At 41.6% G+C, this 24,143-nt stretch overlaps 2 protein-coding genes across 4 annotated transcripts; one reads left to right on the plus strand and one right to left on the minus strand.

The window, feature by feature from the left end:
• Window positions 1-19,942, plus strand: avpr2aa (arginine vasopressin receptor 2a, duplicate a). Of its 3 annotated transcripts, none has more exons than XM_035953741.2 (7): window positions 1-132; window positions 1,156-1,223; window positions 7,685-8,067; window positions 8,782-9,027; window positions 9,249-9,395; window positions 10,373-10,931; window positions 12,164-19,942. In XM_035953741.2, exons 3-7 carry the CDS (start codon window positions 7,687-7,689, stop codon window positions 12,364-12,366), a joined length of 1,536 nt encoding a protein of 511 aa, XP_035809634.1. In that variant the 5' UTR covers window positions 1-132; window positions 1,156-1,223; window positions 7,685-7,686; the 3' UTR covers window positions 12,367-19,942. The 3 variants fall into 3 exon arrangements, with proteins under 3 accessions (XP_035809634.1, XP_023138002.1, XP_023138003.1); XM_023282234.3 differs by having other exon boundaries at window positions 45-185; XM_023282235.3 differs by having other exon boundaries at window positions 45-185; window positions 12,167-19,942.
• ssr4 (signal sequence receptor, delta) lies at window positions 19,628-23,691 on the minus strand. The gene is made up of 6 exons (XM_023282256.3): window positions 23,529-23,691; window positions 23,216-23,334; window positions 22,437-22,511; window positions 21,545-21,634; window positions 21,375-21,440; window positions 19,628-20,284 (listed from the first exon to the last, which is right to left on the minus strand). The coding sequence occupies exons 1-6, from the start codon at window positions 23,578-23,580 to the stop codon at window positions 20,180-20,182; spliced, it is 507 nt and encodes a 168-aa protein (XP_023138024.1). The 5' UTR covers window positions 23,581-23,691; the 3' UTR covers window positions 19,628-20,179.
• Between the last annotated feature and the right edge of the window lie 452 nt (window positions 23,692-24,143).

Here is a 24,143-nt window from a genome sequence, read left to right on the forward strand (position 1 = left end):
CACAGATCTTCCACAACTTCTTTTTTTTTTTTTTTTATAACACTGACCAAAAAAAGTTGAATGAAGACACATTGATTTTTTTCCCCCTAATTCATTCAGAAAGGAGAGACATGGATTGAAGATGTGAATATTGTGGGTAATTTTTGTTTCTTGTATCTCAACTGCACCACTGAAGTAGATAATAAGTGAGTAAATACCTTTTATTTAATCTGCAGTGATTGATTTTAAGACTAATACTGATACTTTATGGTATATTTACACATATGCTATAAATGCAGATACTTCTAATCATATTTCTGAAACAACTTTCCTCTGATTATATAAAAAAATGTCTTTGCAGCTCAGTGTTCTGCAGGAACTTGAACTTGTTCTCATTGTATTTGCACAAATGTGTTTACCAGACAATCTAGGTCATCCCTCTGGATGTCTACAGTATCTCATGTATGCATGAGACACAAGTATGTCACCTAATCTCCCCGTCCAGCTTTTAATTACTTTTCATCATCTTACTTTTTGGTTTTTGTCAATTTATGCATTTTCAGTTTATTTTATTATTCAGAATCAAGTTGTCGTGATCATCTTTAATCATGTAATCCTCACATTTATACTATAAATAAGGTTAGCATAGGAACAATTGCGTCTTTTAAGTAATAATGACATTGAATACAAGAAAAAAAATCATCCTTTTTTTTTATTATGAGTGCACCTGTTTTGGAAAGCGAACCCATGACTGATCATGCATTTTATGCATTTGCAAAACGCCCCACAGTCTCTTGAGAAATTGTTGGTTAAATTACACCTAATAACCTTTTCACACAATCTTTTTATCTGAATTTCAAATGATGGAAAACCACAATCGGTTTAACTGATTTTCCTAATAATGGACACAGAGCTTCTGATGAAGTATCAGTACTTAGTATGTTATTCTTTATTCTAATTTCAACATATGTAATAGATGTTAACACACAGCATCACAAACTCGGATCTGTGTGTTTGATTGGAAGCATTTTATGACAGAAAAATGCATGTGATCCTCTAAATTTTTCCACGGATTAAAAAAGCTCAAGAGAACAGTCAGGTTGTTAACGTGATCTGCTCTTGCATGTAATGCTAATGGACTGTAATGGTGACGGCTCCTAATGCTTTGTCCCACAGAGACAAGCGCAAAACACACCGAGAGAAAAGGACACACGTGAGAAGTCTTACCATGCACTGACAACAAGGTAAGAGAGGACACAGGCATGCAAGTGTATTTCTGTACTCACCTTGGGCTGCTCTTCTTTTATTGCATCTCTGTGCAAATGTGTGTCCTGCTCATATTTTGAAAGGAAAATCAAAGGTCTTTAGATGAGAAAAAGATTCGTTGTCCCAGGCTGGATTTTTGTGTGTCCGGTGTCTTTAACCCTCCTGTTGTCCTCATTTATGGGCACCAAAAAATATTGTTTCCTTGTCTGAAAAAAATCCAAAATTTCAGCAAAACAATTCCCCACATTTCTGAAAATTTGCAAAACCTTCAGGAAGAAAATTCCAATAATTCCTTAAAAGTTTCCCTTGAAAATTTTATTTTAAAAAAAATCCCCCAAATTTGGCAAGAAATTTCTTGTAAATATTTTCAAAAAATGAGTAAAAATCTTCCAAACAAAATCCTAAAAATATCGAAAGTGATTACATATATATCAGTAAAACTTCTAATATTTTCTTTAAGAACATTCACAAAAAAACCTTTTTTGTCAATGCTCTTAAGAAACAGATTTCCCAAAAATGTTGAAAATGTGGACATCAGAAGTTTCACTGTAAAAATAACTTTAAAATGGGTCAGTTTTGACCCACAGGACGACATGAGGGTTAAAGCTCATTAATTTATGACCCGACTTTCCCAGTTTCCAAACATTTATTGTTGTCAGAAGCACTTTTTTTGTGATTGACAGCTCAAAGCTGTTTGCATGAGCCAAAGTGCTTGAAAAGGGTTTTTCCATTAAACATGCATTTTAATATTTTTTTTTAACTGTCACAGTCTGCAATTTAAAAATTACCTCCTTGATTGTGGCTGGAAAAATAATCATCATTGATAGTTAAACAGTCAATTCAGTCTGCTCTCTAACAAAGAATCATTTCATTGAGTTAATTTCATCATGTGGCACAGATCTGATAGTGTCAGCTACAACTCTCCAGGCTGTTGCAGCCGGTGTCTTAGCACTGCAGTGCCTTGGCCTTTCTTCAGGGGGAAACTTGTTGAATTTTGTATCAGCTGAGTGACACGAAGAAGGTCATGTTTTGAGCACATGCTTGTTGGCAGTGTGCTAGTTAATGATACATAACAAAAAAAACAGCCCGCGGTCTTATGAACGGGCTTTATCAGTGACGATAAGGGGACTTGGACCCTCTTCAACACCAAACCTTATGAGTTTTGTCCACTGGCCGGAGTTTTATGGCAATAGAACTCACCGCATTGCTTCTGAATACAAAACTCAGGAGGCGCCATGGCACAACACAGTTGAAATGTGGGCGAGAAATGGCTTTGTCGGTGTGTGCAGTGAGGTGTGGGCCCGCATGATTAACATTTAATGGGTTGTTTGGACAAGACAGTGAGAAGAGCAGGTGTTTTTATGTCTCACCTGGGCTGCAGTTTGTGTCGGAGAGCAGAACCTGAGTGGCACACGCTGAGATAGAGGAAAAAATCATGGATGGAGAGCTGTGAATCTGGTTTTTAATGAGTACTGCAGGTGCCCCCACAAATTGAAAATGCGTAAATATATACAGAGTATCCGCCTGTCATTGAAAAGGCTCATTCAGAAGGTGAATTTATGCTGCATGTGATTGTGTCAGCGGGGATCCAATTTACAGATAGAAGGCTTAAGGAAGAAAACGTCTTCGCATCTGCTTCATCATGCAGATTAAATGCCGCACGGTCTAGTTTGTGCAATCTCATGACTCATCCAGGCCGTTATTGTGTAAGGATCTACTGATCGATATGTAAATAAAGTCTGAGTACAGCAGCGTAGAATACTAAAGCTTTAACAGAACACAAGGTGGGATTCAAGGCTTTCTCCGTATGTTTAGTCGCAGTCAAACTTAGACCGTTTTAATCCTGTTTTCTGCTGCCAAAGTCAGTTAAAGAGGATGCTAATTAAGATCCAAACCAAGACAATAAGCATGTCAGAAGCAGTTTCTGCTGCAGTTCTGGTCCTTGATGACAGGGGGTGGTGGACTTTTAGAAAAGATCGAGAAAAATGAAGATGGTGGATGATTGTGAATATTTAGAGAGCATTACAGGTGAGGAGAGACACTAAAATAAAGAGAGAAAGAGCCGATTAAAGAGGTCAATTAGCGGCGGGTTGCTTGAGAAAATACTGGACTGCTAATGAGAGAGGTCCTCATTAATCAGAAAGGGCCAAACTTGGTCAAAAGAAGCTAATTGTGGGACTGACAAGCACAAACAAGACAGGCAGGAGGGTAATGGATTTCCATTATGTCTGGATTATAGCGCCTGTTTAAATCTTCCCACTGGGTAAAATCTAAAATAAAATAATTACAGCACTCTGGAAAGGCTTTTTTTGTTGCTTGTATCATAAACACTTTTTTTTTAAAAAATAGTTTTATTCATCTAAAGCCCATTTCAACCTTTAGGCTCACTATATTTTTTCTATCAACTCTGATTCTTGCTGAGAGTCTGTATGACAAATTCCCTAAATCAGTTATTTTTACAAACTACCACCATAATTATTATTTTTTCACCACTAGATCATATCTCTGGAAACATTTTGTACTTTACATACTGTACTTTAAGAGGCCTTTGACATAAACAAACAGTGTTTGGATCTCATAGCTGGAACGTGACGTAGTTTGTCAAAGGGAATGACCAAAACGTGTAAATTGCAAGAAAAGACGACTGAGGTGTTGAAAGATTTAAGTGGTTGGTAGCTATAACGTTTTCCGTGCACTTTAACTACCTGTTTCTGTCATCCCTGAGGCCCCGTGAGCCCAGAGAAGCTGCATAGGATGGAGAGGACATGAAAATAGATGGTTGCACACCGGTTTGCCTGTGGAGATGGGAGCAGGGGAGGCATCGACTTCATCATTAATCACAGTGGGAGCTTTAAAGTAAAGGGAGGAAGCAACGTGCTGCACCAACTACTAAAAGCAGCGTCCACAGCCTATCCGGCACAGAGAGACGGAATAATTTGCTTTACATTAAGTCAGTCAGACAGATGGGAATGACGTGATGTGCTTGGAATACGTTAAACTGCATCCAGCGCAGCTCCGCAGACATTATTTACCATCTCTGTGGAGCTTCAGTTCACTAAATTCTCTCCTTAGATAGGAGAGACTGGGAAGTTTTGAGCTATGCATGGGTCTCTGGTAGCTCAACCATTGAGCAATTTGAAGGCAATCCATCTTGATTTCTTGGATGCGCAAGCGATGCAAATGAGCCTTGAGCATATTTGGAGAGATACATAGTGTCCTGCAGGAGTTCAGGAAAACAGGGGCTACTTCAGAATTTCTCAGAACAGCCCAGTTGGAAGAATAACAAGCTGCAGAAACTTTTCTGTTTGTGATAGTGTAGTTCCTCCTTATCAGTTGTTAAACCTTTTATTTGACTCTGACAGCTCGGGGATATTAGTGCATTAGTGCTCGCTACGCTCGGCCAACAAAAAGTGGTTGATCCAACCACCACAACAGGGCTGGTCAATAGCTGGACTCTTCTCTTCTGTGGTTCCCTGGTGGTGGAACAAGTTGCCAAATTCTATTTGATCTGCAGAGTCTCTCTCAGTCTTTAAGAAAATACTAAAAACTCTGCTCTTCACTGAACACCTTTGCACTTGATAGACTGCAAAAAAAAAAAAAAATCCTATTACGTCTGCCTTTAGACACCATAGTCCTATTATGACTCTTTAACTTGTTTTATGGCACTTATCCAAGTTGTTTTCTCCTGACTAGTGTTGTATCTTCTTGTGTAGCGATAATGTGAAGATGGTGAAGAAATTCTCCGCCGACACCGTCTTGTTTATATATAAAAGGATTATTAAATCAAAGACAGCATCACAGACGCCATGGCATGCCTGTGAGAGGATTCAAGGCCCGATAGAATCACTCTGCAGAACTACTGTTTCTCCTGCCTTATATAGGTGGGTTCTTCACATAAAACCGAGCAGGTGATGGGATGTATGGTTACCAGTGCGTCGTTGTCTGGACAAGCAATAGCCATCCATTATCTATACACCGCTTAATCCTCACTAGGGTCATGGGGGGGGCTGGAGTCTATCCCAGCTGACTCAGGTGAAGGCAGGGGACACCCTGGACAGGTCACCAGTCTGTCACAGGGCTACATACAGAGACAAACAAGCACTCTCACATTCACACCTACGGGCAATTTAGAATGATCAATTAACCTCAGCATATTTTTGGACTGTGGGAGGAAGCCGGAGTACCCGGAGAAAACCCACGCATGCACAGGGAGAACATGCAAACTCCATGCAGAAAGATCCCAGGAAAGCCGGGACGCGAACCAGGGATCTTCTCGCTGCAAGGCGAAAGTGCTAACCACTACACCACTGTGCAGCCCACAAGCAATAGCAATAAAGCAAAAAACCAAAACAATAAACTTATTTTTAAGAGATCTGATGATTAACCTAGGAATTTATAAACTTCTGAGCTAAGGCCTTTTCACCTTTGTTCTGAGGTTTTAACATCCCCATCCCCTAACTTAGAAGGCCACCTGGAACAACAGATATCACACTAGATCCTTGCTTGTGTTGTATCCACTCTCAGATGTACGTCGCTTTGGATAAAAGCATCTGCTAAATGAAATTGAATAATTGTTACTGTAATTTTATAGATTTCCTTATTAGGCCAGACAGGTATTAGAACACCTCCCTGTGAGTCTTTACACCTTATCTGCACACAGGCAGACTTGAAACACACTTTGACATCAGACATGAGTCACATGGGCAAATATACATAATGAGATTATGTAGTGGGTTAAAGAGCCACAGCAGCACAAAGAATCCTCTCATGAATTACGCTGTAATTACAGCGAGGGGCATAAGGCTCCTCAGGTCCCTACAAAGAGAGGCCAGGAGATTCCTTGATGGAAAAAAAAGGGCCTCGCTGTCTAAACCCCCTAATTAAAGAGAAATAATAAACAGATAATAACCTTTGATCCAAATGACCTTGAGCGGAGTCAATTATTTGAGAAGAATTCTATAAAGTCGCTAAACCGGCGCAGGTTTAGTGGAAAAAAGTTGGGTTGGCTCTGCCTGATGTGGCAGCAGAGATTCACTCAAACCATCACGAGCGCTTGTCTGCTTCAGGTTCTCCTCCTTTCACTCTCAGCTTTACCTCCGTGCTGCTGGCCCGGCCTGTCATTCATTAATCTGCATACATTCCCAGGGCAAAACCAGGACGTAAAGCTCCACTGTGTGCGTTATCTCGTGCACACAGCAGCGAGTGCGTTATTACAAGCAAACTGGTCATTAGGTCTCACCGTAACAGTGAGAACAACCCTGTAACGTCTTGTTAGTCACACCCAATTGCTCAAAACTATCGCTATAGCTTCGCTCCTATTTTTAGACATGGAAAATATCCAAGCAAACATACAGCGCAACACTTATGTATGCCCAAGCACTCCTTGTACATTAGCCAATGTAACACTTCAATATGTTGTCAGTCAACACACACTCTGTGATAACTGTTGGCATTCAGCGCTCTTTAGAGCTATATGTCTTTCTTTATCACTCCTCTTCTCAAATCTGTTGTTTTACCTTATTTTTTTCTGCACAGCCTCCATCACTCTTCTCTCATCTTCCTCCATTTGTCCTCACAAACTTTGTTCTACGTGTAGTCTATCAGACCAAAAGCTGCATCCCACAACTCAGTTTCTTAAATTGTCGTCTCATTCCTGTCATCTTTTTTAGCCATTTTATTTATAAGCAAAGAAAAATAAACGTAAAATTTAATGAGATCAGGAAAGAGAGAGTGTGACTCGGGGGGGGTTGAGGTTCGAGAAAAGAATGCCTGGATGCTTGAGAGAAAAATCTGGGGAGAGAGGAACAAAAACAGGGGAAAACAGGAATGTATGGGGGTAAGCATGGGATGAGAGCGATTATGAGAGCGGAGGTGAAGGAATAAGAATGGTGGGATAAAAGGGAAAGCTGTCAAATCAACCTTGAGAAAGTATGGGAAAGAAAATAAACCGGAATGGACTTGCGTCAGAATAATGGGAAGCTTTGAGAAACAGACAAACAGACAGGCTGAGGACTTATTAAAAAATTGAAGACAGCAGCGAAAACACGACAATATTCACATGGCAAAGCGATTCGTACAAAGTCTGGCTTTCATTACTTTCAAATTTCATGAAATTGCACAAGAGAAGCTATTTGTAGTTAGCGATGCACCAGCAACAAAGAGTCCCTGTTTCTAATGCCTTCATCAACGTCTATCTTAAATAAAAGATCTGAGTGTTTGGCTTTGGAATCTCAGAGAGACAATAAAGAAAACATTTAAGGCAAAATTACTCAGCTGAGAAAAAAAGCCATTTGAGGGAGATCATTTATGATGGTCAGACATGATGCTACTCCTGTGATCATTAGGAGTAAGTGAACTGTTTGTAGTAGAAATCAATGCTTGTTATAATTTAAGCAGTCTCATGATGCTGCACTGAATTAACACTTTGCTGCTCTTTCAGGAATGGAAAGCATCAGCGTGGAAACGGACTGGGATGGGTTAGGCCTCTCCTCCTCTCTGGGCATCAGTGGAAGAAGCAACTTCTCTTCCTCGTTTGTGTCTGAGCTGAACACATTCAATACTTCCCACAGCGGGGGATCCTTCTTTGGACTCTTCCCAGAGAATGGTTCCAGCACCACGCCCTTCACTCTTCCCCAGCCCAGGGTGAGGGACCTGGGCCTGGCCCGGGCGGAGATCGCGGTGCTCGGGTTGGTGCTGGCTCTGACCACCCTGGGGAACAGCTTCGTGTTGTGGGTGTTGCTGAGGAGACGGAAGCACAACGCACCGATGCACGTGTTCATGGTGAACCTGTGCATCGCCGACCTGGTGGTGGCTCTTTTTCAGGTCAGTTTAGGCGCTGTTCCATTAGCACCTACTCGGCTCGACTCGGCTCGATTTAGGTCGTTTTCCATTACAATTGAGTACCATCTCATCGTGGGTGAAGTCATCATAGCCTGGCGGCCCGGAAGTCCCTTCACGTCATTTGTGTGCAACACAAATGCAGCACAACAATGGAGAACATCAAGGCGATGGCATACTTGCTGCTCGGTCTATGGCTTTTTGTCAGATTCAAAGTAAAGAGCGAATGCGCACCAGTTTTTCTTTAAAATGCCGGGTTTGGCTTTCGTGAAGAAGTTGCTCTCATGTGTCATCACTCCCTGTCCAATCAGTGGCCTGCACTCTGTAGACGTCACATTATCGGCTCGACTCAGCTTGCTTGAACCTTGGCCAAGTAGGTACTAAAATAGTAGCTGGTATCAGGTACTACGTCCTAATGGAAAACCTCACAAACCGAGCAGAGTCGAGCCGAGTTGAGCCGAGTAGGTGCTAATGGAAAAGCGCCATTTGTGGGTTCAAATAAGGCACGTCTCTGATTATTGTTGTTTGTCAGGGAGAAAGATAGAGAGATAAGCTGTGCACAGCAGTATTTGTTGATTAACATCACCAGAGCTATCCTTTAGCCTTTCTCTTGTACATTTCTACACAAAAATGCCCTCAAATGTTGCAATGCACTTTTACATTAACGAATGTTCGTTTCTTTTCCTGAAATCTCTGCAGGTTCTTCCCCAGCTCATATGGGACATAACAGAAAGATTTCAGGGCCCTGACTTTCTCTGCAGGTCCATCAAGTACTTGCAGATTGTGGGCATGTTTGCCTCCTCCTACATGATAGTTGCTATGACAGTAGACCGGCACCATGCCATCTGCTGCCCACTGCAGGCCTACCGTGGGGGAGCGATGTCCCGCTGGAACACCCCTGTCATGGTAGCCTGGGGTTTGGCTCTAGTCCTCAGCATACCGCAGGTAAGATGGAGTGAAAAAAAAACCCCAAAACAATCCCCACACAAGAAACACATGGTGAAATAGGAAATGAAGGCTCAGCATGCGTTCACACCCTGATTTCTAGAGTAGAACTCAAGATCTTGCTCTATTTTTAGCCAGCAGCCTGGTTAATGGAGAGTGATAATGACTTCACGCTGCGTCCGCGTGTGTGCTGACCACCTGTCTTTTGTTACATCCGTCAGATATTCATCTTCTCTCGCTCAGAAGTGGCTCCTGGCGAGTTCGAGTGCTGGGGTCACTTTGCCGAGCCGTGGGGGCTGAAGGCCTACGTCACCTGGATGACGGTGGCCGTGTTCCTCCTGCCTGCCCTCATCATCACCATCTGTCAGGTAATACTGGTTGTGCTGGCCGCTAATCAGCACTGTCACTGACCACAAAGGCTACTGACCCGAGGCTTACATGCTCAAGGAAACATTATCCAATAATGAAGCATGTGGCATGAATGAAGTGCCGCTTTGTTTTCACCAAGGGTGCAGTTGGCAGGCATTGTTCAGTAACCCGTGGGGGACTGTGGTAGATGTTGTGTAGCATCGTATGGTGGACAGGCATTCTGGGCTGCCTCCCATCAGTCCGCCTCTATTTAGGGAAAGATATTTCTAGGGTCCAGCTATTTCCGCTAATTAACGCAGCACTTGGAGGTCCACCGCTGAGATGGCCGCCTTCTCTGAGAACCTCCTGCCAGGAAGTGGAATGTACCAGATCTGTGCCAAACACAGAACCCCTGACCCTTTTTACATATCTGTTTTTTGTATTCAGTATTTTGACACTTTTTGACAGAGAGGAATGCTGTTTTTTCTGCTGGAGGTCATAGTCAAATGATTAAATCACATGTATTGGTATCTGAATGGAAGGATGTATTAGAGTGTAGTGCCTGATTAAATTGTGCCTCGAACACCAAACCTTAAAATCAAGAAATGAAATGAAAATAGCTACAAGCATGAATCACCTACTATTACTAGAGTTCACATTATTGTTTTTACTTGCTCAGGAGAGCACTGTGAATCATTTTAATGCCATAAAATTTAATGTTAGCTGTTTTCATACACAGTGAAGGAATAGCAATGTTTAATAATGTTACATCAAAATGTCCAACGCCGGTTTATGGCTGATGGTTAAGACCAACGCACACTCTCTTTATCCTTTCAAATTTCCCATAAACAGAATTGCAAACAAGACCATCTACAGCACAGACAAACATCTGAATCTGACAATTGCAAGTTATAAAATTTAATCTCGAGTCTTGCAATTGAATGTCTTGTTTCCTTTGTTATATGTGCAAATTCTTGAAAACATCCTCATGTTTCAGATAAGAATCTTCCGTGAGATTCACAACAACATCTACCTGAAGTCGGAGAGGATGGTGATGGCAGAGCTGAAGAAGAGTGAAATCCTCTTTCGCTTCCACGGCTTCAAGAAGGAGGACGAGCGGGCCAGAGAGAGGGGGAGACGAGCATCCGGAGGGGGAGGCAGAGGAGGGCATCTCCTAAAGGGTGCAAATAACAGCCCTCACAATAACACCCACAGCAGCCAAGTAGGCGAGTGTTATGACTATGTGCCAAATGCTATTCAGTACAACAGTTGCCACAGTGAGCATGTGACAACAACAACAGCAACAACAACATCACTGATGCACCAGCAAACCCCGAGCAGTTCGGACTGCCAGGAGCCCTACAGTAACTCTCCCCGCTGTTCGCTGGATTACGTCCCCCCTCCGCTTCCAGCCACCCCCCCTCCGAGCATCACAAAAGCTATGTCCAAGACAGTGAGGATGACTCTGGTCATTGTGCTGGTCTATACGATCTGCTGGTCGCCGTTCTTCATCGTCCAGCTATGGGCGGCCTGGGACCCCAACCCTCCAGACCAAGGTCAGTCTCAAGCATTCTGTAAATGTGCAGCACTGCAGCTTCCGCCTGTTTGTTTAATCCACCTCCAGCAAGAAACACAAACAAGCACTTCTGTTAAGGGGATTTCAGGGGAGTAATTTGTGTTGTTTTCCCCAGATGGATTGATCCTCCTCAGCCCAGTTAATCCATTTAATTGCCTTAAATGTGCAAACCGTCATTTTTGCACTCCAGGCTGCCAAAAGCTAAATGATTGGGTCTGTTTTATAATAAAATCCTCTGATCAAATGCAGTTGTTCATCTTAGTGAGTCTAAACCCAAATCTTATTCATTATTGCAAGAACAAGTTCCAGCTCAGATGGGGTAGCAGTGAGTGAAATACAAGGTCAGAACTAGTGTTTGTTTTGACCCACTTCCAGGAGTACCTGGATGACATCCCTGGCCTCTGACATTCTGGCACAAAAACTGAATCTCCTGATGAGTCAAGCGAGGAAAGGCTAACGTAGCCTTAAGTCGTGGCTGATACGATGGACTGAGTGGGTGTCCTCTGATCCGCAGCTGAAGACAAACATCAGAGGCTCATAGATAACCTGTTTATATCCCCTGCTGATTTTGTAACACTTCCAGATGTTGACATTTCATCAACAATGATGTGTGCCAGCAGCTTCCACACATCACATACCATCGAAATCACAAGCAGACACATGGCACGAGGCACAGAAACCTACACACACACACACACACACACACACACACACACACATTCACATAAAGTGCTCTCACGTGCAGCTACAAGTGTGCACACACATGAACGAGCGCTGACTGGCAGCAGCTGCACACTCAAACACACGCAGCTGATTATTATCAGCTTTGTGTTCTAAAATCAGTTTGTTCCAATCTATTTGCCTTCATCTGGCTGCAGGGAAATAAGCATGTTTTAGTTATGACATAAAAGATGTATTATTAGAAGAATAAAAACAATGACAGATGATGGAAGTGTGTACGGTTTTGTCTCTCTGGGATATTTATAATCCTGTTGCTTTTCCTAAAGGAAATTAAAGGAAAAACAATAATCCTGAATGCTTTACATTCAAACTAAATTGTTGTACATATTTATGGTTGTTACCTAAGAGAGAAGAAGAACAATGTGATGCACACTGTGATCCGTCCTTGGCTTGTCCTCAGTTTCACATTTTCATTCTTATATTGTACACATATCTCTGAATATAAATGTGTTTCTAAATGTGTGTCTCCAGCAGGCGTGGCCTTCACCATCCTGATGCTGCTGGCCAGTCTGAACTCGTGCACCAACCCGTGGATCTACACAGCTTTCTCCAGCAGCGTGTCCAGAGAGCTGCAGAACCTGCTGCACTGCCGATCACGACCCAGCCGCCGGGGGTCTCTGCCCGACGACTCCACCACCACACACACCTCGACCACCAAGGACAGCCTGTACTGACAGAGGCTGATTAGACAGAAACAGACACACCGAGACGTGCTTGAAAACACACGCATGAGTGCACACGCGCCCGCTGCAAGGATGTGCTGTTGCACTCAGCTGCAGCGTCGCAGCCTGAGAACAGCCAGCGCTGACCTCCGCCAGATGTTTTCCACGACAAAGGACAGCTGTACTGTCAGCAGGACCTCAGCCTGTAATCACTTGTCTTCTCCACCTCAGCAGTAAGGAAGGATGTCATTGAAGCTGTCAACGCCACATTCAGCCTCTCAGTTCATCTGCAATGCAAAATTACCTGGAAAGTAAAGAGTAAGAGACAGTAAATTATCTCTTCCGTTGCTGTTGACTAGGAACTTGTGCAGTAATTCATGTGAAGAAAAAAACAAAACACTCCTGCCTTTGCTCAGACATAGCAGAGCAAAAGCAATGCAAGGGGTGGATTGCTGCATTAATGGCCTTATGGCACGCCTATTGTACAAAGCAGCAGACAAAGCTATGGGTGTGAAGAAAACTAAGCAGCAGGATAAGGGAAGAAGGAATGAAACATGCAGACAGCATGAGGGACTGAGACTGCCACTGGGCTGGAAACAGACTGGGGATGTTATGGATGTTACGGCTGCAGCAGTGGTCCTGAGAAGGCTGTAGTCGAAATCTAATAATGCAAACAAACTTTGTTACATCAAAGAAAGTGGATTAGAGACGGATGCTTGAGGCTGCATATATATTCACTCAGGAGGAATTCAGTCACGAGGAACAACAGCGATTTATTGGAACGATGGACAGATTCACTCACGAGGACGGTGCAGGTCAAGACTCTGCCCCATGAGGAGCTTTAAAACTGTGGATTAACAGACAGAAAGAGAATCTCACAACACTCACAAACAAGAGTGACAGTTAGGGCCTAAAAGAATACAAATGAACAACCCGGGTTTCCATAGCCAACTGGGAAACAATTATGTGATTGTATTTTGTACAAACAGAGCATATGAGGTACACAGAATGACCTTCCGTCGTGTTCTCAGGAGAGAGAACATTATTCAGAAGACATGGGAAGGAAGCAAATGAGAAACATTCAACAGCAGCATTCCATGTACAGTGATGAACAATGTAAAGTATATTTATTGAAAATGTAAGGCACATTATTACATGTTGTGTAAGATAAAAAGTCGGATGTAAAGCTGTAATGGTCCAAGGTATGTAGAAGAAAACAAGGAGATATCGAACCAAAGATTTTTTTTTTTTTATAGCTTGACTTTAAAGGTCTTAACAGTGGAGATGTTGCAGAGCTTCAGCAGATAAGAACAGACAAGTAAAGAGAAATGACGTTATTTCAGCTGCAAATCTATTTAAGAGAAAACCTCACATCAGCAGTACAAATACTCCGAGTCAAAACTAAGTGCCTGCCATGTCAGTAGACATTTTCAGAGGGGCCTCCCTCACTGGATTAATCTTCAAATGATGTCAGCCGTGTTATTCTTAGACGGAGCTACCACCAGAGCAGGGATCATAGGATATGTTATATCACACCATGAGCCATGTGGTCTTTTTTCTTTTTTATTTATGTGCCGTATAAACGAAAATTCACACACACGTACACTCAAACACACATACATATATATATATATATATATATATATATATATATATACACACACATATATATGTATATATATATATATCAGTTCCTGTTACTGCTTTTCAGGTATAGTTATTATATTGTAATTTCTGTGTAAACAGTAATGTATTATGGCCCATCAACTGCATGACTTAAAATAATAATCCTAAGACTTTTTATGAATATGAAAGTGTAATTATATAAGCTACTGTACATGCAGTAGATGTGATAACTTTATGTGTATAAAATGAGATTAGAACTCACCTTACTTGGTCAAACTATCTATTTCAGATTAGATGTTTTAGATGCTTTTTTCAATGCTGTTCACACGCAGTGAGTCAGCTCAGCAGACATCCTTTTTGTCATGAGAAAACAGTGTTATGTGAGTCAGTCGGACAATACTGGGATGCTTTCAAGGTGTCTCTGGAGTACTTGTCTGGGGTCGAAGGAGAAGCCTCACCTTTTCCTCTGTGAGGCCGTGATGTTTAGGTTTTCAGCACGCCACCGTGCATTTGCTCCCCAGACACAAGGCCCCACTTTGATCGTCGGCCAGACTGAAAGGCTACAGCAACACCGTCCCGTGTCTCACTTTGTTTTATCAGGAAATAGATGAAGTTCTCCCAAACCTTTGGGTGTTCATGTATTTTTCCTCTTCCTGTCAGGAAGCTGAGAGGTCAGGGGATGATTCTTCTCTGATGATAGGGCCAGACTTCACTTTAACTGTTTACTGCAGCCATTAGTGAGCATTAACACTCCTAAATAATGAATGCAGATGAGAATTTCCTGGCACAACCACTTCTAAATATCTACTAAAAATACACCATTGCAGAGACAATTCCCCCTGCAACTGTGTGTCGTTTCCTGAGGATGAAAGACTGACAGTGGCTGTTATCACTGCAACCATCATCATCCCTCCCTTGTCAGTGTGTGATATATGGTCGATAGGGTAGGTCGTTGCTTTTTTGTAATCTCGCGGCGTGTGTGCCAGTGTGGGTGTGTTTATGCTGAATGTCCTAATGCTCATGGTTTCCATACTGAAGCACGATCAACGTCAACATTCAAGGTCACTTCTTCATTACAGCGCGGCAGCATTTCTTGCCAGGCCCGTGGCCACGATGAAGCGTAAAGGAAATAAATGATCCCTCGGTGTGGCCATCACAAGGGCAGGAAAATAGGGCAACTTCCCCCTTCAGATGAGTTTGAGGTCACCGGCGGAGTGCAAGCAGTGGTTCTGAAGAATGACAGAGCTCCCCAGCCTTGACCACAGTCAGAATAAATCAGATCTGGAGCCAGGAGCTTTACTGTACTGAGCAATGTGTCTGCATTGCTTAACCCAAGACCCCTCCACAGACCTGATGACTGCCAAGGCTGCTACTAAGCTCATTCCAAGACACCGGGAGGCAAATGCAGCCCAACATACACAACACAACTGCAGCGTCTGGGTATGGATGATGTTACAAGAAAGGCAGAAGAAAGAAAAACAGGTTGACCAATTTAACTTCACATAAAATTATTATTTTTTTTGTTACATTTCTCTCTTTTCCTCAGATTTGACCATTTTTATACCCTTTGTATATCAAAGCATCTGGAAAACGAGTGTCAGACTTTTATCTTACATCTGCATCCATTGCTTTAACTTACAAAGCACAGCTTGACTGCAGCTGCTTTCAAGGTGCTTTTTTGCTAAATATAGCCGCGCTTTTATTCTATTGGCAGCAATTATGATTCTGCACAAACCTCACCTCATACTTTGCAGAATACAAAGTATTTATTGATTTAAAGGAGGTGATTTCTCTGAGAGCCAGGAAGGATCAAGGATACGCTTTTATCACTTTCACCCACCTTGTTTTCATTACTTAAAGCGTGTTTGTGTTTACACCTCGACCAGATCCTGCAATTTTCTTTTCCTTCATAGTAAAAGCAGGCATGTGGACGGTGTCTGATAAAACGCGTTTTATGGGGAGCTCATTCTAGATGCTTTCACTGGATTTATGCGCTAAGAAACGGTTTGTTGTGATGTGTCTGCTCCTGTTTAACCTACAGTATTTCATGCCTCCCGGCCAACTATGAGCAGTAAATGAAAAAAAGAGATGCTCCACACCAGCAGCTAACCTTCCAGTTTGAAATGTGTTGGGGTGGGGGGGCTGTCTTCTATGATGGAGAAAAAAAGAGAGAATTTTCCCCCATATATGGCTGGTTCTTAACTGGTAATTGCATTGACAGAGAAAGCGGATTAGAGGATGCCCAAACAGGACAGGAAGAGGGAGATAACAGAGAGGGAAGCACAAAAGCTTGGAAGTGACTGTGAGTTTATTCATTCCAAACACAGTCAAACTGTTTGGGTTAAAGCATCGATACATCTAACACGCCTCACTATACGCACACATCCACCAAACCACCCGAACAATGACTGTTATGGTAGCGAAGGAAGGGGGAGATACCATCTGCTTTCTGATTATTGAGTTAGTCCGCAGTTTGTTGACCTTGCTCTGCATTCAAAGGAAAAAAAAGTGGGTAGAATGAGCAGTAAAAACAAATTTTTATGGCACAGACAGAAAAGTGTGACTTCATGTGAGAATCATTTGTGCGACGCCAGTTTCCACATTGCTGAATCCCACTAAGCCCATCGGTGTCTGCCCCTGGATCTGGTGTTTTACACACCTCTGTCAAAGCTGCTTTTCTCTGCCTCACAGCACAAACACACACGGATTCTTACAGTAACTCTTGGTCCACAGTAAAATGTAAAAGATGCTGTTAATAATAAGCACATATATGCATTACCATTAAAAACAAGCAGTGTTTTGCCAGGTTTAAGCCCTGTGTTATGTAATCATACAAATAGAAATGTGTCTCTGTTTACATGACGTTGTATATCACCACCTAAAACATAGAAGAAAATATATAAAGCTAAATAATTCACAACTGACAGAAGGAACTGTGACTTCCTGTGGGTTTATTTGCCTGATACGACAGTAAATATCTCAAAGACATTTCCTTCTACATCCACAGCTAAGAGCGCTGAAGCGTGGGTCAGAGTTGCACACTTTGAACTCATCACAAAGGGAAGGAAGAAGTCATGTGTCAGCGTCAGCTCAGTGGCCCTGTTTGGCTGTTTATTTGTTCATTCCATTTATATCCCTCCATCCAGCCGTCCCCCGACTTCCCACAGTCTAATAGGTGACCCTGTGAAATAGAGTCTGGGTTCACGCCAGCTCGTGTCTTCTCAGCGTGAACGGCATTGTGATGTCTCCATTGTCTCCTTGTGTAGGTGCCAGAAGCCTGAAGCTGAGATGTGCTTGCACCATTAGTGTGTGTGTGTTTGTGTCGTACAGCTGTTTTTATGAGGACCAGGTTGAGTCTTACAGCAGCCTCTCTACAAAATGAGGCCACTTTGAACACTCCTCACCTTCTTACATCCCAGGAAGGGCTGGTTCACTGCAAAAACTCTAAGTCTTACCAAGTCTAGTTGTCTTTAGTCAAAATGTCTCATCCCACTTGATTTAAGATAAATTCATTTAACAAGTGACATTTCAGCAAGATGGAGGGACTTGTTTTAAGGCAATGGATCTTAAATTTCTTGTTAAGTCAAACAATCTTGAAATTATCTTGTTTTGAGTTGTACTTTACAAGAAAACTCAAAATAAGTTTAATACATCTCAAATTAGGAGGTTACATGAAAGCAAAAATCTATTTTTGAGTGAAAAACTGCTATTTTTTTTAAGCATATCTGGCTTATTTTAAGATACTTAAGCTTGACAATCCTGGTAAAATATAGCTTAAAATAAGTTTTCCCAGCTAATTTTAAGATCTCAGTATTCTAAATATCATATCTTATTTCAAGGAATCTTACCAAGCCATTTTTCACTTGTTCTATTGGCAGATTTTTTCACTTATTTCAAGGTAAAAGTAGCTTAAAATAAGCTTTTTTTTTCTTGTTTTGAGAGTGGCATTTTTCCAGTGTTGAGGGTTAAGACTTGATTTAAAGTTTGAATTAGGTTTAGGTTTGGGTAAGGGTGAGGGTTAAGGTTGGACTAAGGGGCTAAGAAATGCATTGGGCCAGTGAACGTCCTCACAAAAATAGTCTTCCAAACACATCTGTGCATGTGTGACAACAACGCCAGAAAAGAAGACATGTGAGAAACTTTTGTGCAGCATGCAGTATTTACATGTGCAGATCGTGTTACTCACACACAAAGTTTACATTAGTCTCAAGGGATCCACTGAGAGGTTGCAGTCGAAAAAGCTGACCTGTATGTGCTGCTCAGTGAGTACAAACACCGATTTGGGACATGGACAGAAATAGACACGCTAAGTTTAAATCTCTCCAGCAAACCAGATAAGCAAAAGTTTGCTCTAAGTCCTTGTCAGTGTGACAAACAAGGAGTGAAGAAGACGTAAAGAAGGGCTCAAAGTGCAATGTGTTGCATTAGCAGCATATAGTGAAACAGAAAAAAAATAAATCACGTGTAATCTATCCATCAGGGAGTATATGCTCCAACAGACGTAAAAAAAACGCAACAGAGAGCTGCCACAGTGTGTTCAACTGGTGGCACTGCACTATGGGTAGACAAACTCCAGTAGCCGTTGGCTGAAACAGCACCTAGAACATGTTTACTGATGGTGTATACCAAGAGAAAACAGGACCTTAGCTGCTGCCGTGGCTTTTTTACTCTTTTTTTTTTAAACATATATCTCTCCTTGACCATCTAGGAATGTCAGTGGAACAATTTGCTTCTCCTCTGCTGACAAAAATAGCCATCGTGTCCAGTGAGAGTTCAGCCACATCCTCCATGCTGAAAATGCAACAGACAGCAACAACTAAATGATGTTTCATGAGTTTGTTAACAGGAATCTTATTCAATTCAGTTTTATTCATATAGTGCCAATTACAGCTCAGATTGTCTCAAGGCGCTTTACAGAACCCACACGTCTGAAGCCCCAGAGCAGCCCTAAGGCGACGGGGCAAAAAAACCCACCCTTTTAACAGGAAGAAACCTTGAGCAGAAGCTGTCTCTTCATATAGCGGGACCCATCTTCTGTTTAAATAGGTATTTTGGCCAGCAGCAGATGGTCCCCCTACATGAACCGGGTTCTGCTTAAGGTTTCTTCCCATTAAAAGGGAGTTTCTTTCTTGCCCCTGTTGCCTTAGGGCTTGCTCTGGGGGTTCAGGCATATGGGCTCTGTAAAGCGTCTTGAGACAATTTGAATTGTAATTGGCACCATGAATAAAATTGAACTGAACTGAATTTGACAGCATTATTAAGCACATTAGTTAAACATCTTCACAGAAATTCTGGGACTATTCAACTTATAAAACAAGATTTGGTGCAGAAGACAGAAACTGCAGCTCTGAAGATCATCCTTGTAAGTTTTTTTTTTTTTTTTTTTTTTTTAAATCTCTCAAGGCCTTAAGTGTGTACATGAGAAATCTGACCAGATCTGGGTATGGCTCGATTTAGATTACTTCCTTGGACTGCTGGATCAGCTACACACTGTGTAACACTTGCAAACAAACAAACAAAAACACATCCTAGTTGTTATGTGTTGTCACGGAATAAGGGACAATGAATGTTCCAGTTTGTCTTGGAGAAAAAGGAACTTTTAGAAGAGCAGAGTCACTGTGCTATCACATGAACCAACACATTCAACTGGAAGAAAGACAAGCCATTTATTCATTTTCCTGGAAGGGACACATCCGCTAAGCCTGTACAAGGCAACCAGTACAGTTACATTATTGACGTTTCATATCATGGAAGGCTTGACCTTTCTCTGTTGTATTCAGAACATCTGTAAAAGTCCCACTCTGACCAACGCATCCACACAGGAGGAGAACCTGGTCTGGATGTACCAGCTACTCTTAGGCAGGACTGACCACAGCATATAAGGTAGATTTCTATTCCATTAATTGTAAAAGTCCAGGTTTATTGGTGTGGTATTAAAAAAAAAAAATTACAAAATTCCATTCACACTGACTGGACAAACTCATGACAGAACTCATCTGTAAATTGATAAGACCGATCGCACACAGACACAGTCTGAATAAAAAATACAAAGACTGCTACTTTTGCATGTCGTCTCAAAGCAGATCAAGTAGCAAAATCCTGTTTGTTTGCCACAACAGTGGATGATAGATCGTTGGTCGAGCTCCACCAGAATTCAGTCTTTAATGATCCAGTGGTTAACAAGTGACTGTGGCTCTGTTTATGCTTGGATGGTGCTCTTGGCGCTGAATGCCATGTAATAAAACAGGATGCCAATGAGGGCAGCCACCACCTCAGTGGACACCCACGGGCCGCTCCATGCTCCCTGTAGTGAGAGAGTTTCAGAAATGAGAAGTTAACTTGTCACGATCAACCATACATTTCATTGAAAGTAACATGATTGACTGTTCAGGTTATATTCCAAAGTATGCAGTGACTAATCAGAGTCATTTTTTAAGGCATAAAATTATTCTTAAATACCGTTAATTCATATTCATTTACTAATTAGGCAAATATAGGATTTCCCAGAATGTCAGCAAAGAGGATGCCCAAATCATGGACTGAATTTGTTGGCTTCATCACTCATTTTTTTTATTAGTGTAGAGATTCCAGACGTGAATCAGACGCTCCCTTTATCCCAGTGAAACGCTAATGGCTGCTGCAGTAACTCCCTTCATGTTTGCAGTTGTCGATCCCTCATTTACCATCTACAACGCAGCTCAAGCTATGATTTTATTTTCTCTACATGATATCATCACTACAGTAACGCACAATAAAAATTCTTCTGCACAGAGTTGAGGAAACCTATTAAATTTACTTGTGTAAGCAGGTTGTACCTGATTAGAATCAGACCTTTAAGCCGCTGCTGTCTGATTTTCTGTTCAGACTTTTTGTGGTATGAAACACTAACTGAAGCCAGATATAGTTTTTTGGAGACTGTGAGCAGTGGGATCTTGTTTTGAACACAGTACTAGCATACTATCACCTTTTCAGCGGATATAAAGAACATTTTTCACACATCCAGCGGTCACAGTGGAACCCATTCCCCTTTGGCTATTTTGATTCTTCACTAATTCCTGATAAATATTAGGATACTTAGTTGCTAAATACGTAGATAGTGCACACTTGCTATTTTAGAGATTTTTTTTGCTAAAAACAGCTGCCTGCTGATGACATTTATATCCAAAACAGAACAGCTGCTGGCCGGAAAGTCTAGACAATGAAGTGAAACATGGTGTAATGGTCTATAAAGATGAGGTAACTGCAGACTCAGGTAGCTGTAAAACACCTTTCAAATTCTCCAAGTAGGCATGTGATTCATTATTATTATATAAATAATGACTGTTGCTGCTATGATGGGCATCGGGAATATGAAACGTTCTTGCATTCAGACCGAGGTTCTGTACGAGACTCACCCTGTGGTCGATGTTCACAGAGAAGAGAGGCTGGATGGCATTTACATCTTCATTGTTTCTCTGGGCCTGGAACAAACGAGACACACACACAGAATTCAAATCAAACATATTTGCTGAGGAATTCCCAGACAGTAAACTATGAGCTGATCAACTACACATCAAACACTAACCTTGCGCAGGGCACTGTAGGACTCCTCATCGAAGAATTTGACCTGGTATGTTCCAGAGCTGGCCTGTTTGTGAGGAAGACTCCACGACACCTGAAAGAAAAAGGTCCATTAAAGCACACAATACAAGAAGAAAGTTTCTATCTTTATTTGAATGTGTTTTGACAATGAAATCACACACTATAATCACAAATACTTAAAAAATGTATCAACATCGTTGCACTAAACTATTTATTTTTTGATTATCCATTGCACATTAAGTGCTATAGCTTCCACATTTTTGAAAATTTTACTTTCCTTTAAACATATGTTGGAAATTACGTGAATGTCTGGAACCGTGTATGTTTTGAAAGAGTGCGTATAATAAACCTTTGCTTTGAGCTCTCTTTTAAGACCGTGCACTGAAAATTTGTTGTGTATCTTGACAAAATGACAATACAGAGATCTTGAATTTTAAATGTTTCCCTAAGCATGTAAATTCCAAGATTTCAGTCCTTGCTGTGAGGGCATAGTTGTGTTTATGGCCTGCTGAGAAAAGACTTTAGAGAAGTTTCTATAAACTGTTGTAAGGCACACTGTGTTTAAAGCTTTTCCAAATGTTTTTAATTTACTGACACCAGTAGTCAGAAATTGAAAATGACAGTTGCGTATCTACAGTAAAATCAGCTTTCATTGATATGACAAACAGTCAATAAGGAATTGATTTGTCTGTTAAGGTTAAGAGGTTCATGGTGATGTGTGATTTGCAGCTGCACAACACTCTTTGTGGCTACATGCTTGACCTTGTTCAGTGTCATTGTCTTGTGTGATCTTGTACCCATGAGTGCAGCAGCACTAATGAATCAGACACAGTAAAGGAAGGGGTCTTTGGCAGCGACTCCATATGAATCCATACCTGGTATTTGCCAACATCCTGGCCTCTGGTCACAGGGAACTGCCTTCCGTTGACATCAGCATACAGAGTCACGCTCTAGAGAGGACAGAAGCGACTATCAGTGAGCCAGGCAGCAGCGCCATGTTGTCCATTTTACTTTTTATTCTTTTATTTATTTATTTGATAGGGACAGTGCATATTAATGAACATCTACAGGATGCGCCATAAGCTTCTATACATAGAAAAAATAAACATTTTATGTTAGACAACTGTTTTTATTTATATAATGTGCTCTATATGATTACCATTGTTTCGAAAACAAGTATTAATACATGTTTTCCACTGTTGATGAATATGCATTAGCACAGCTGAAGTTATGCTTGTAAACAAATATACATTATACATTTTCCTATGTATGGAATCTTATGGCCCACCCTGTATTTAGACAGCGATAGACGTAAATATGCCGGATTATAGCAGCAATGCTAATCTACATCCACAGTCCCTAGGTAGGTAAAAAAACATAACAGTGAAACATAGGGCGATAGATCACAATACAAGCACATGACAAAAAGTACACAAAGAAAAGTTTAGTTTTTAGTCATTTCATGTCAGCTGCTCCTTTTTGGAGCCTTTATATTACCTGCCCAGACTTTTTATTTGCTTTTTTCCCCTTCTATACACCGTTATAATCATGCAAGCGAATAATAAAGATTACCAAGTAAAAGAGACACCAGTAATAGTTTTGCAAAAGCAGTAACTAACAATTGAGTTTTATAGTGCAGGAGGTGGACAGTTACCTGGGCTCCGTTGGCACACGTCAGACTCAGTTCAACGATGAAGACAGACTCAGAGGAAATGACGGCGTCAGAGGTGGTGTAGGCCGACGGAGTGATGACTGGGTCTGTGCAGCTCTCTCCTGTCAGCACAGAGCACGGCTGAGGATAGGTAAAACTCCTGGACACTGGTGCATCATCTAAACACTACTTTCAACAAGGCTTCTATTGAGCCTAACCGAAGCCAGATGAAGGACTAGCTACTAGCTAACACTGGTTAGCATTATAAGGCTAATTAAGCCGGTTAATCAGCTCCACCGGTTCTCCGCTGACTTACCGGAGCAGGCGGCCACCAGCAGGGTGAGGAATGCGGCTATCCTGATCATCATGGTGCCTGAAAGGTTGTCTCGGGGGTTTCGTGTTGCTCCTGCGATCCAGTAGCTGACCTGCTCCGTTCGTTTCACTCTGACTGAAAGGAACAAGTCCACCTCAGCTCACTCAGACGGCGACTCTGCGCCTGCGCCGCAATGACGTGGACCGTAGCGCCGCATAGCACTCTGGGAGACTACTATGTTGACACGTCATCTGAATCAAAACAGAAGGTGGCCTGAAAGTACAGAAGAAAAAAAGAAGAAATGTCAAAATGCCCTTGACACTTTGATCGTTTTAATAAATAAATAAATTGTGGCTGCAGGATCTTTAGTGGCAATTTTGTGGCTTATTTTTTCAAGCTACTTTATATTGTATTGTTTACAGTGTGTCAATACTGTACTATTTCATTCTCATTTCTCATCCCTGTACATATTGTAAATACTATTACTACTATTTTATTATTATTTTATTACTATTACTATGTTTATTGCTACATAAGCTGCTGTAACAATGTGAATTTCCCCTGGCGTGGGGAGAAATAAAGGACTATCTTAATTCACTTTTTATCCCACTGTACTTG

Source organism: Amphiprion ocellaris, chromosome 8 (genome assembly GCF_022539595.1).
Source record: "Amphiprion ocellaris isolate individual 3 ecotype Okinawa chromosome 8, ASM2253959v1, whole genome shotgun sequence".
NCBI classification, from domain to species: Eukaryota; Metazoa; Chordata; class Actinopteri; family Pomacentridae; genus Amphiprion; species Amphiprion ocellaris.

What these genes read in the sequence shown, in the direction of transcription:
- avpr2aa (XM_035953741.2), top strand. Translation starts at nt 7,687, where the DNA reads ATGGAAAGCATCAGCGTGGAAACGGACTGGGATGGGTTAGGCCTCTCC. An exon ending in TGGTGGTGGCTCTTTTTCAG is followed by an intron (nt 8,068 to 8,781) that starts GTCAGTTTAGGC and finishes AAATCTCTGCAG; the next exon opens with GTTCTTCCCCAGCTCATATG. An exon ending in CCCCAACCCTCCAGACCAAG is followed by an intron (nt 10,932 to 12,163) that starts GTCAGTCTCAAG and finishes GTGTGTCTCCAG; the next exon opens with CAGGCGTGGCCTTCACCATC.
- ssr4 (XM_023282256.3), bottom strand. Translation starts at nt 23,580, where the DNA reads ATGATGATCAGGATAGCCGCATTCCTCACCCTGCTGGTGGCCGCCTGC. An exon ending in CGTGTGCCAACGGAGCCCAG is followed by an intron (nt 22,512 to 23,215) that starts GTAACTGTCCAC and finishes TGTCCTCTCTAG; the next exon opens with AGCGTGACTCTGTATGCTGA. An exon ending in AGGATGTTGGCAAATACCAG is followed by an intron (nt 21,635 to 22,436) that starts GTATGGATTCAT and finishes TTTTTCTTTCAG; the next exon opens with GTGTCGTGGAGTCTTCCTCA.